The following is a 14,379-nucleotide window of genomic DNA, read 5'->3' on the forward strand; positions in this document are numbered from 1 at the left end:
ATGTCAGTACAAGAATGACTTATTTCTGTCATATGTGTGAAGTTTATCCAAAATTTTCTCTACTTATTCTAGCTTTCATTAGCCAGTGAAAGTCAAGCTAGCAACAACCATTTAATCAATCTTTAGAGCTTATGGTATTGTCACTTATATATGAATGAAGATTTGTATAACGGTCCCTATATGTATATTTCTACTAAACTTTTGTTGTATGGTTGCTATCTTATCTTGTTTTAAGTTAACCCCTTATCTCTTTTTGATAGGGTAAAATAGACTAAATTGGAATAAAAAATGGAATAAAAAGAGAATCAACTTACCCTATGTCAAGCAGATTACACAACAGGAAACAGTTTAATTTAATATATGAATAATCATTTTTAATCAAAAATTTTATGCATATTTATGATCATTGAAATTCAGAAAAATAAACAATTATGACCATGTTAGATTAAGGTGATGTAGTATGATTAACAATATTGTAATTATCATCAAATTAATTGTCATTCCAAATGAAGCATTTAGAAATAGTTGACTCATTGGCACTCATACCCCATCTCCTTATTTTTATAATGCTGATTTCTTTTTGCATAACCTAATATGTAATCTGCAAATGGATAAACAGTCAGATCATTATATGTTATTGGATGATATCACAGAATTAAAATAGAAACAAGCTACATATGTTTTGCTGAACTAGGATACATTATTGTTTACGGGCCAGCTGAAGCGGTCCTTGGGTGTGGATTTTTCTAGCTGTGTTGAAGACTGATTGGTGGCCTTGGGCTGTTTTCTACCCATTGGTCAACTTGATCCCTGCGACATGCACATTAGACATTTGAGACAAGATATATGCCTGTCTTTTCTTTGATGAGATTTTCATAAAGATAGCCAGTATCTTTAAGCATTTGTTTCAGCTCTCACTTTATGTTCCAATCGACGTAACCACAACCCCATTCGCCTTTCCCCCAAATGTGACCTACCTAATAAGACCTATCACCGGGTTTGCGCGTACATGAGCAACACAACTGGTGCCACATGTGGAACAGGATCTTCTTACCCTTCTTTAGCACTTGAGATCACCCCTTGTTTTTTGTGGGGTTCGTGTTGCTCAAACTTTAGTTTTCTATGTTGTGTTATGTATACTGTTGCTTGTCTTTTTTTTTTTTGAGTTTGATGTTCATAACTCATTAGTCTATTGCACATCAGTATTTAGATTAAAAAATGTTGTCTTACATATTCGCATTAGGGCTTCCAACTTCTTGCACTGAATGCAAAACTGTATAAAAAAACAAAATAGCTGTTTTGAGTAAAGCTGTTGCTCATATATATTTTGACCAAAACTATGTGGGAAATGGAAATTTTAGGTCAATTATATAAATTTCGACATGCTAATGACATCATAGTGTAATCACAAGTAACCTTTCTGCACTAAAATCAGATTGCTTTATATATGTTGTCAACTTTAAACACAATAAAAAATACTGAAAATCATTTAAGTCAGACAGAGTTGTCTCCCATACCATAGCTTCAAGCTGCAACTAATTAGATTTTTATAAGGCATTTTTATGGATACAGATTGGATATTTGTTTTAAATAATTGAGACAATATTTATCAGAAGATGAGTCAATAAATTATATGTAGGGTTTTTAGAACAGTTATTGTCTAAGTTTAACTATCTACGTGATATGTAATTCTCAAAGATACCTAAACAGACAAGTTATTACCTCATGTATTTATACTACAATAATACAACTGAATACACATATTTAAGTTGAACCCAATCATCTTGAGACTACCAAACTAAATCTCATAAACCAATATAGTTATTCAATCTTGTGCATAAATTGTAGACCAAGCCACAATTTGGACCTGAGGATAAAGTCATCCCATTTCCTTATACTAGTATCTGGTACTATTGTATTAAATTGACCAGTTGGATGCTGCATCAATATATAAATAGTATAACAAAAATACCTAACTCCAAGGTAAAGTCAAAATGGGAAAGTCCATAACAAACGTTAAACTTTATCACCCAACAAAACAAATTGAACACAACTGTCATAATCCTGACTTTGTACAGACATTTTCTGAAGAAATTGGTGGTTAAACCTGGTTTAATAGCTAGCTAAATCTCCCACTTGTATGACAGCTGTTTATTATTATGAGAGTATTGACATACTGGTGTCTCATTGATGTATACCTCACATCTCTTTGTTCATATGCATCAATCTAAAAACTAGCTTGAATAGAAACTATAAAACAATAAATAAGATGAATGAAAATATTTAATAATAGTTAAACGAATACTAGATGTATATTCATACGCAAAATTACAGTTTGGAAAACTGGGGACTAAAAGCTGTTTGACAATTTTGAAATTAGGTAAGATTGAGTTATCCTCCGTTATATGTATATATTACTTGTGGGAGGGGGATAAGATTCATTGAAAGGCTTGTGTGCTAAATTTGTAACAAATTGGGTAATTATGGGTGCAAAAATCAAAAAGTAATTATAAATTTACCAAATAACATCCGTCAGATATTCATAAGACATTATAGTCTTTTGGACATCAGTATTTAAATTATGAAATTTTGTCTGGGCAATAATAAACAAAATTACAACTTTGAAAAACTGCTGTTTGATAATTGTTAAATTAAAATTGAATTATCCCCCTTTTTATATAGATATAAAAATTAAAACTTGGTTTGTGAGGGAGAATAAGGTATAAGATACAAAGACTTGATATGTGTTTAATTTGAATCAAATCAGCCAAATAGGGGGGGGGGGGCAAAGCAGCTGTAGTCCCAAAGTAGGGATAAGCAGAAGAATGAATTTGTAACATTAATAATGTGAAAACAAAACAATACATTTCTGATAAATAAAGAAATTAAATCTGAATTCTTTCTTTTGTTATGTTATAAATTAATAAAATCAATTTTCTGCATCTCACTTTAAGCATGATATTTTTCTTTGCATCGAAAGGTTTGTTTAATACAAAGCGAGGCAATTGAAGTGCAACTTTGATATTCTTAAAAATAATAAATTAAATGTTATAGAGATAAATTACTAACTGCACCATCAAATAATATAATTCTTAACAATATTTCTTTTACTTTTTTCGAGTCACCTTCATGTTTTGAAAAAACTGTGTAAAATTTTTTAAAGTCTGTATACCAAAGTTTTTTTTATAGTATTTTATTCTTTAAAGAAAAAAGAGAAGAAAAAATACAAAATTTTAAGTCCTTTATTTCTAGATATATACAAGTTGAAAACTGAAGATTCTGATTATTATGTTTTTCCACATATCTTGTTGGACATGGGGTCTGTATTCTTCACTGAATCTTAAATTTATAAAAATGATAAATATCAGATACATAATATAAAGGCTTATGCTGTTATTTACTACAGATTGGGCAAGTATGTCCAAAATCATCAAAACACTCGGAACAATAAGTTGATGAGCAGTTTGTATTTTTACATGCTTTTAATGTATGACTGGACCCTTGGTTAGCTCCACAATTCATACAGAATTCTAGATCTGTTTGTTCCACTTTAAAGCATGGACATATTGCAGATAACGTTTGTTTTACAGACATTCTCTGCTCAGCAATTTTTTGTTTCTTAATTGAGGTGACATGTTGTTTAATGAAAGTATGCCTTCGCTTGCGGTTGTAGAGGATTTGCTTCTGAAGAAAAACTATACGTTCTTTTTCCTGTTCAGGATAGTAGAAAGCACATATTTTGCGATTGTATCTTGCTCCGTAGGCTTGCATGAACACCAGGAGTAGAGCAGCTATGTATGCTGAACAAAGAACTGGAATGTCGGTAGCATCAGGTGCTGTTGGACTTGGCAGGCATAAAGTTGTATTATAACTAGCTTCGTATGTGTTTTCAATGTTAATATTATTTATAAAAGTGTTTATAAAGGCAGCCATTTGTCCTCCCTTGACCTTTAGGTTTATTTTACTTTGTCCAGTGACCTCTACATTTACCTGGCCATACCTGTTTACAAGGAACAATATATAGAACAGTACGTAATTAAGGAACACGATCAGAGCACTGAGTAACACGTGTAGAAAAAGCTGGGAAATACCCATTAAACTCTGACTTTTCTCTTTTGGAGACATCCTCAAGGATGTACTATCTGTGTATAGTTTCTTTTCCTTCTTTTGTAGAGGTAACACCCCCTGTTGTCCTTTCTTTCGTGTTTCAGAATCATAACCCTTAAAATGTGAAGAAATGTAAATGTTATCAAATTCATCCTTAGCGAGATAATTTTTCAGATAAAAAAATGATTGTGTTAGGAGCAACAGTAGTGACAGAGCTAAAAGTTTGCTAAGAAATCCCACAATGTTAGTAAATGTGATTTTCTTGTCGGTCAGAGCCTCCTCAATATCAGCAATGAATTCTCTAGCTGTTTTAGAAGCATTATAAACCTTGCCATTCTGAGACTGGTTGATGATGTTGAATTGAAACCATTTATCGACTTCTTTTACCAGACTGACAACAGATTCTGCGAGTTTCTCGGCTGCATTATCAAGAGATTTCACTGGTGAACATACAAAAGATGGTTTGACTACGACACAAACCTTATCTATATCTAGAACTTTACAAACAGCTGTTAAATCTAAAAATGGAACATACCTGCAACAAAGGAATACAAGTTACTGTTAACATAAATATTTGCTGATTGTTATTTTCAAAATTTGAATGCATAAGCTTTGCTAATTAAGTGAAAATTACCCCTGTTTGAAATTTTCCCAGTATTGTTAATTATATATAAGCTATGACCTAGGACTTAAGTTAGGAGTACATCAATTTCGTCCTTTTGAAAAACTTATTACATGGGTATAAGCCACAAAGGCAAGGTCATTTTTTAAAAACATGCAACAAAAATGTTCTATACCATATGATAGAACTAATAGAAAAATTGAAAAGATGATAGCAATTCCATTGTAGTGTCATTACTTCAAATTACCCATTAATAATATGTTAATAATCCTACATGCTTGAGTTTAATCATTATGCAATGTGAAGAAGAGAAATGTCTTTAATCTATTTTTAAGTTTATTAAATCAACTATCCTAATGCAAATATAGCCATTTGAAATGTTTAAAAGATTTGGAAGATTTGGTTAACTGAAGCATAACTTTTGTCTCGCCTGCGACGAAAGTCACAGAAGGCTAGACATAGGTATTGCTTTTCAGTGATGTAGGTGTCAACAATTAAGTTAGTATGATAGGAACTACTTGTGATAGATCAATAATATTTTGTATGAAGTTGCATTACATCAGTACATATCAGTTTGATAACTGTTTTGATCGAGGCCTTACTCCCTAGGTCGTGGTTCAGCTACTTTCAATTGATAGGCAATTTTCAGTATTATGTTTTCTGCTTAAGTCAGTTTGATAGGAACTGCTAGTGGTAGATCAATGATATTTTCCATAAAGTTGCATTACTATCAGATCAGATCAGTTTGACGACTATTTTAAGGCCCTGTGATAGATCAATAATTATTTTCTATAAAGTTGCATTACTATCAGTTTGACAACTATTTCGAGGCCCTAGCTGCCCCCTAGGTCATGGTCCAGTGACTTTGAATTAATTAGCAATTTTCAATGCTAAGTTTTCTGCTTAAATCAGTTTGATAGCCCTGTTGATCATGGTCCAGAGACTTTCAATTAATTACCAATTTTCAATGTTAAGTTTTCTGCTTAAGTTAGTTTAATAGGAACTACTTACAATAGACAATGATGTTTTCTGTAAAGTTACATTACTGTCTGTACATCTCAGTTTGTCGACAATTTCAAGACCCTGCACACTGGTTCATGGTCCAGTGACTTTGAATTAATTAACAATGTTGCTGTCCCTTACTTTGTCTTTTTCTGAATTTTATGCAGACAGGCGAGACATATCTCTGTGTCAACAGTTTATTTAAGAGAATATATTCATGCAGCAACTGAACCACAGTTTGAATCTATTTTTTTTAGAGAATCAAAGAATTCTGAGACATGATGGACTATTGATGATACTTACCGTTTAACATCACGAAGTGTATTCGTACAAACACTGTATGCTTTGTTGAGATCGCTTACACAGTCATCATACACACGGTTCATCATTCTATCACACTCCTGTAAATATATAAAGTACAAGTACAAACATAAGAGATCTCTCACAACCAGTAAACAGTCACTGTTATATTCACACTAAAGAATAAAGGTACAATATATTGACATACAATGAGGACTGTAGTGGGATTTAATTTTCTTCAAAATACACACTGCAGAAGTAATATTTTTTCTAACACTGCATATCTCACTACATTTTGTACTTAATAAGTGCTTTTACATGTGAAGCTGTATCCAATTTACCACTAACTTTTTTCCATGTGAGGCTGAATATACTGCACCAATGACTTACTATTTTCCCCTGTGAAGCTGAATACACTGCACCATTGACTTACTATTTACCTGTGAAGCTGAATACACTCAGTACACTGATTTACTATATTACCCGTGAAGCTTAATACACTCAGCACACTGACTTACTATTAACCTGTGAAGCTGAATAAACCTAGTACACTGATATACTATTTTACCTGTGCAACTGAATACACTCAGCACACTGACTTTCTATTTTACCTGTGAAGCTGAATACACTCAGTACACTGACTTACTATTTTACCTGTGAAGCTGAATACACTTAGTACACAGACTTACTATTTTACCTTTGAAGCTGAATACACTCAGTACACTGACTCACTATTTTACCTGTGAAGCTGAATACACTCAGCACACTGACTTACTATTTACCTGTGAAGCTGAATACACTCAGTACACTGACTTACTATTTTACCTGTGAAGCTGAATACACTTAGTACATAGACTTACTGTTATGTATTACTAACTATAACATTATTGAGAGTAGAAGGCATCTGTTCAGATTAGCATTTTATTCTACACTAAAATAATCAAGCAAGTTAACATATTATATATCGCGACAATTGATACAACTGTGGTAGGTAACAGTCTAGGCGGTGCCATATGGTTTTCATCACTTTGAGATTACAGTTCATTTGATAACAATTCATAGTAACTTTAATAGTTTATTTTGACAGTTTCAGTTATACATAACATTTCCTCCCTTCTAATTTTCGAATTCCATAGTAAAGTTATAGTATGTGAATGATAAGGTCATTGATAAAAATCAGCACGTGTGAAAAGAATGAATGAAAGAAATTAATTACTGTCTATGTGTATATAAAAACTTTAACTATGAAAAACACTAATATCATGCATTCAAAATATTTATCCCTACAGTGATTGCAATAGAAAAACTTTCGTTTCCTCGCGCACACAATCACGCCTAACATAGGTTGCAAAGGGAGTTATTATTACCCTTACGGCACTACAACCAATTTTACAAATTTAACTTAGGAACCGGCTTTCTGGTTCTCAACGGATATCTTCTCTGAATTGGTTCCGACAAAGGTAGTTCGCTGTCTTTTTGTTTAAGTTGTAGATCTTGTGGTTGCTCAGTTGGTTCATCCGGAATTATCTCTAGTTCAGCTGTTTTGTCATTTATAACTTCTTCTCCCTGTTTATCGTGAAAGTCTGAGTTTCGTATCTGGTCGGCATGACGTTTCCAGATACTGTTGGGCGAAACTTCTACCTGATAATTTAGCGGTCCTTCACGTTTGGTTACAAGTCCACTTGTCCATTTATTTGGTCCACGGTAATCACGTACGGCTACTGTTTCTCCCTCGGTAAATTGTCGTAAAGTCTCTTTTGTCGGTTTAATTGCAATTTTCATCTGCTTGTCTTGAACTTGTCTATTAATATCTGGTTTAAGTAAGTCAAGTCTGTTGCGTAAATGTCTACCCATAAATAACTTAGAAGGTGTTTCATTCGTTGTCGTATGGGGAGTGTTGTGATATGCCAGTAGAAAATTTGCTAATTTCTTATTTATATCTGAATTTTCCCCTCGCATGGCCTTTAAGCTCTGTTTGAAAGTCTGAACAAAACGTTCCGCGAGTCCGTTTGTTGCAGGATGGTAAGGTGCACTCTTGATATGGGTTATTCCATTCATTTTAGTAAATGTTTGAAATTCTGCTGACACGAATTGTGGTCCGTTGTCGCTAACTATCTGCTCTGGCAATCCTGCTCTCGCAAATATAGTTCTTAACACTCTGATTGTTTGTGTTGAAGTGGTACTTTTCATCGGTATAACTTCAGGCCATTTAGAATGAGCATCAATGACAATCAAGAACATATGATCAATAAATGGTCCAGCGAAGTCAATATGTATACGTTTCCACGGACTTGACGGCCACTCCCATGGGTGAAGTGGTGACTGTTTCGGGTTACGATGGTGTTTTTGACATCCGGAACAACTTTTTGCTAGAGATTCTATCTCAGAATCAATACGTGGCCACCATACGTAGCTCCTTGCCAATAATTTCATTTTCACTACTCCTGGGTGCGCAGAATGTAACAGTTCTAAAGTTTGCTGTCTAAATTTTGTCGGAACAATAGTACGTATTCCCCACTGTAAACAACCTTGACTGGTAGAAAGTTCGTTTTTCCGGTTGAAATACGGTTTCAAGTCAATATCATCATTGACGGTCCAACCTTTTTGTACAAATTCATAGACTCTTGATAAGATCTTGTCACGCGCAGTTTCTCGTCTAGTGTTGTTGTTTGTTAAGCTTAACTGTTCTAGTTGCTTTAACATGAAAACGTCAACTGCATCAAATTCCTCACCATCTGATTCTGTAGATTCCTGTGGTATTCTCGATAGCGCATCTGCGTTTGTGTGCTTGTTAGTGTTTTTGTACTCGATGTCATATGTATATCCACTTAAAAACAACGCATATCTCTGTAAACGTGCTGCTGAAGTGGTAGAAATTCCCTTTTTCGGATTAAATATTGACACAAGCGGCATATGGTCTGTTATCAGTGTAAATTTACGACCATACAGATAAGTATGAAACTTTTTAACGCCGAAAATTATACCTAGAGCTTCTTTGTCGATTTGACTGTAGTTTCTTTCTGCTTTATTAAGTGATCTTGACGCAAAAGCAATAGGGCGCTCCGTTCCATCTTGCATTTTATGTGACAAAACTACCCCTAATCCAAATGGAGAAGCGTCACAAGCTAATCGAATAGGTAGTTCTGGGTCATAATGACATAGAACCTGCTCAGATGTTACCAAATCTTTGGCCCTCTTGAATGATACCTTACATTCTTTATTCCAATCCCATTTGACATCTTTTTCTAACAGTCTGTGTAATGGGCGCACAACAGATGAGATATTTGGTAGGAATTTATGGTAGTAATTCATTAATCCGAGGATTGAACGTACCTGAGTAACATTTTGTGGTTCTGGTGTGTCCAAAATCGCTTTGATTTTATCCTCTGTTTTGTGTAATCCATGCTTATCTATTTTATGTCCACAAAACTCGATTTCATCTTTGAAAAACTTGCACTTGTCCTTATTAACTGAAAGGTTGTACATCTCTAATCGCTTCATAACTTTGTCGAGGTTCACTAAATGTTCTCGGTAATTTTTACCGGTTATAACCATATCATCTAATATGCATTGTACTCCTGTCAACCCTTGGAGTATTTGGTCAATGGTTCTCTGCCAGATTGCAGGTGCAGACGCTACACCGAATAACATTCGGTTGTACTGATAAAGTCCTCTATGCGTATTGATAGTCAAGTACTTCTTGGATTCCTCATTCATCTCGAGCTGTAAATATGCCTGTCTTAAATCTATTTTCGAAAATTTTTCACCTCCAGATAACGAAGCAAAAATATCGTCAATTCTAGGTAAAGGATATTGATCAACTTGAAGCTGCTGATTAATTGTGGCCTTAAAATCGCCACAAATTCTCACGCCCCCTGACTTCTTCACGACAGGCACAATAGGCGTTGCCCATTCACTAGTTGGCACTTTTGTAATAATACCTTCCTCTTCAAGACGGTCGAGCTCCTGTTCAACTTTCGGTCTTAGTGCATACGGTATCGGTCGCGCCTTCATGAACACAGGTTATCTTTCATAATTAAATTTCCTTTAATTCCATTCACACAACCGATGTTGTCACTAAATACAGATGCATGTTGAGCAAGCAATTCTTTTGTTTTCTCATTAACATTTTCAACACTTACTTTGTTGATTTTGCTCCAGTCTAGTCTGATTTTTCGTAACCAGTCCCTTCCAAATAAGATTCCTCCTCCTTTTTGTACGACATACAGCGACAATATTTCACTTTGGTCGTTGTAGTTTACATTTACAGCGGTTACTCCTAGTGGTGTAAATTTCTCACCCGAAAATGTTCTCAAAATAACGTCTGTTGAATCAAGCTTACGATTCGGAAACATTTGATCAAATTCCTTCTTTGGAATAATCGAGAGAGCGGATCCTGTGTCCACTTCCATTTCAACAGATTTGTTGTCGATTTTCACGTCGACAGTTATCTCCTTTGTTTTGGAATTCACTGTATAAATCCCTACATCATTGTTTCCTTTCTGTGTATCTTTGAACACTGTGTAAATTCCAAATTCATCATCCTGAGAATCATCAGCATTAAGTGAGTGCACATTCCGTTTTATCATTTTACTACGACATGCTGCTTGAATATGTCCTTTCTTCTTACATTTATGACACGTTTGATCTTTAAAACGACATGTATCGGCTTTATGTCCTTGCTTGTTGCAACGGTAACACGTTATAAGTTTCTGTTGATGGAAGCTAACCTTCGGTTTTTGACTTTTAACCTTATGTACAGCTGATTCTGGTTGTTTTCCTTGTAGCTCCAATGCGTCTTTTGTAGCTGTTTCCATCGCTACAGAAATCTGCATAGCTTTTTCTAATGTTAATGCTTGGACTGACAATAGTTTCTTCTGAGTTTGTTCTGATTTCAACCCACAAACCAATCGGTCTCTCAATGTATCGTTTAAATCAGGGAAATTACAATATTCCGAAAATTTGCGAATTTGTGCTACATACTCATTAATAGACTCTCCACTTTTTTTGTCCCTCTTGTGAAAACGGAAACGTTCTGCTATCACCAGTGGTGCGGGTGATAAATGTTCCTTCAAAACTTTCACAATATCCTCGTATGATTTATCTTTCGGTTTGTCTGGTGTTGTTAAATTTCTTAACAAAGCATAAGTTTTTCCACCGATTAAACTAAGTAAAGCAGGTACACGCTTATCGTTGTTAATTTCATTCACAGCGAAATATTGTTCTAGTCTTTCTGTATAAGAAGTCCACTGTTCAATTCCATCATCAAAATTTTCAATTTTACCGATATATCCAGCCATTTTTTGTTTTTTTTAACTCGTCGCCAATTTGTTATGTATTACTAACTATAACATTATTGAGAGTAGAAGGCATCTGTTCAGATTAGCATTTTATTCTACACTAAAATAATCAAGCACATTAACATATTATATATCGCGACAATTGATACAACTGTGGTAGGTAACAGTCTAGGCGGTGCCATATGGTTTTCATCACTTTGAGATTACAGTTCATTTGATAACAATTCATAGTAACTTTAATAGTTTATTTTGACAGTTTCAGTTATACATAACACTTACTATTTTACCTTTGAAGCTGAAAACACTCAGTTCACTGACTTACTATTTTACCTGTGAAGCTGAATACACTCAGCACACTGACTTACTATAAACCTGTGAAGCTGAATACACTCAGTACACTGACTAACTATTTTTACTTGTGAAGCTGAATACACTTAGTGCACTTACTTACTATTTTACTTGTAAAGCTGAATACAGTCAGCACACTGACTAACACTTTTTACCTGTGAATATGAATCCACTCAGCACACTGACTTTCTATTTACATGTGGAGCTGAATACACTCAGCGCACTAACTTACTATTTTACCTGTGAAGCTGAATACACTCAGAACACTAACTTTCTATTTTACCTGTGAAGTTGAATACACTCAGCACACTAGCTTACTATTTTACCTGTGAAGCTGAATACACTCAGCACACTAACTTACTATTTTACCCGCGAAGCTGAATACACTCAGCACTCTAACTTACTATTTTACCTGTGAAGCTGAATACGCTCAGCACACTAACTTACTATTTGACCTGTGAAGCTGAATACACTCAACACACTGACGTACTATTTACCTGTGAAGCTGAATACACTCAGCACACTAACTTACTATTTTACCTGTGAAGCTGTATCCAATGCACCACTAACTAACTTGACACCCTTTTTAACAGCAACAAGAGCATCATAAATTGGTGCTATGGCTTTCTCTATTTCTTTTCCTATCTTCTTTATATCCTGAGCCTGTTTACCCAGGGCATCTTTAATCTGCTCTATTGGTACATTTAGCTGCTGTCTGAGAGTGTGTGACTGGTTATGAAAGAGTTCAGTACTACAGGCCATACTTCTGGACACTTCTGAAGTATTTATAGAGATGTTTTTGATGGGTCCTGATAACAGGAGTCCAAATATAACTGCCAGAATGGCTACTCTTCCTCTACCAGTAAACAGACTAGGAATCATCAGTACCATTATACAGCGGACATGAACAGACAGTGCTAGACCTAGACATGCTAGAGCTGTCACTCCAATAGATATATACCCAGCCATGTCTAAGTCAAAACCAAAACTGAACACTAGCAGAACAAACAGTATTCCACCAGTCAAAATTCCACAGAAGATGCCAAATATAGCCTTCAGACAGGTGAATGTATGGCGTTCACTTTTAAACAATTTGTCAGGAAATGTTACGGCATCGTTGATTAAGGATGGGTCATCAGATTTTGTCTCTTCAAATCGAAGTTTTAAATTTCCCGGTTTATTTTCCACATTTGTCATTTCTGAGTTTTCTTTCTACCTGTACCAAATAAACAAAACTTTTGCACTCTTTGTCAAATCAAGCTAAGTTTACCTATCAACTCTGGCTTAAGGATGTTTACTGATTATGTTGCCCATTTTGTTTTCATTATTATAAGCTTTCAAGGCTTTTTTTTTAAATTTGTAGCATTAAACAATTTGACCAGCTACCTCCACTTTTCTTATCAAAATTTAAACTACATCCCTTCATAATTTGGTTAAATTCTTGTTATTACTTATACACAATATATGAAAAATCAATAGAACTCCAGTTTCAAGCCAAATCTTTTAATGCTTTTACCTTAAAGAATAAGTGCACAGACATATCATTTTTTCTCGCTTAATGTGTTACTTCTTCTTTAGTAAATGTATGTTTCTATTTTATAACTATGAGCCTTTCATTTGGTATTTTTATCACTTCCTTGACCAGTTAATCTTTTATAATCTCTGGTAACTTCCTTGACCCGTTACTCTTTTATAATCCCTGGTCACTTCCTTGACCAGTTACTCTTTTAAGATCTCTTGGTGTTCATTGTATACTTTGGATTTATTATTATTTGTAATATACAGATTTTCATGGATTTTGTGGGTGTATGTAAACCATGCATTTAAATGTTCAATGAAGTACACATTTTTCTCACATGCATTACTACTGTGATTTTTTAAGAACTCAATAGACTTACATAAAAGGCTATCGAAATTTAAAGTGCAAAAATAAAAAGATCTAAAAAATTTCTGCCATTACAGTATTGTATTTGCAACATGAGGTGACCCTCTGATCACATTAAATGTTCTCTGTCTTCAAGATAATTTCTGAATACTTGTTTAAATACAATTAATCAAAAATTGATAAAATCTTTTAGTATTAAATGTTATTAGATAGAAAGTATTGAAAATTGAGAAAATATTTAAATGAATAGCAGTAATGTTATTTTCGCATTGATTTGTTTTCATCGGAGGATATAGAACTTTTGCAAACCATTCTAAATTGAGTCATATAAGTCTAAGATTGGCATATTTCTGCTATGATTTATCTGTGTGTTTTGTTTTTTTTTGTCTTTTATGTTAATTCTGTATCTTTTTTTTCTCATAAGGATAAGATGAAATAGAAATGATTTGATAAAAATATATGGTAATAATAAGAGAAACAACTTACCTTCTGAAGCAGTTTATACAACAGGAATATTTGATATGAATATTCATTTTCAGGGAAATATTTTAGAATACTTATAACCATTGAAATTCAGGAAATAAACAATTACATTACAATGACTTGATAAGTGTTTCTCACCATTCATTGCCGTTCATTCAAAATTCTGACCCAACTGCAATTTGTTTTATCCAATCAAATTTGAGAAAATATTTAAATGAATAGCTTTAATTTTATTTTCAGCATTGATTTGTTTTCATCGGAGGATATAAGTGTTTCTCTCCATTTATTGCCGTTCATTAAAAATTCTGACCCAACTGCAATTTGTTTTATCC

The 14,379-nt window shown here is 33.9% G+C and overlaps 1 protein-coding gene across 2 annotated transcripts; it reads right to left on the reverse strand.

Moving 5' to 3' along the window:
- Window positions 1-2,265: 2,265 nt before the first annotated feature.
- Window positions 2,266-14,085, reverse strand: LOC127704183 (DC-STAMP domain-containing protein 2-like). Of its 2 annotated transcripts, XM_052208116.1 has the most exons (4): window positions 14,051-14,085; window positions 12,220-12,895; window positions 6,035-6,132; window positions 2,266-4,642 (listed from the first exon to the last, which is right to left on the reverse strand). In XM_052208116.1, the coding sequence occupies exons 2-4, from the start codon at window positions 12,874-12,876 to the stop codon at window positions 3,394-3,396; spliced, it is 2,004 nt and encodes a 667-aa protein (XP_052064076.1). In that variant the 5' UTR covers window positions 12,877-12,895; window positions 14,051-14,085; the 3' UTR covers window positions 2,266-3,393. The 2 variants fall into 2 exon arrangements, with proteins under 2 accessions (XP_052064076.1, XP_052064077.1); XM_052208117.1 differs by lacking the exon at window positions 14,051-14,085 and having other exon boundaries at window positions 12,220-13,048.
- Between the last annotated feature and the right edge of the window lie 294 nt (window positions 14,086-14,379).

This window comes from Mytilus californianus, unplaced genomic scaffold, assembly GCF_021869535.1.
Source record: "Mytilus californianus isolate M0D057914Y unplaced genomic scaffold, xbMytCali1.0.p SCAF_6, whole genome shotgun sequence".
In the NCBI taxonomy this organism is placed as follows: domain Eukaryota; kingdom Metazoa; phylum Mollusca; class Bivalvia; order Mytilida; family Mytilidae; genus Mytilus; species Mytilus californianus.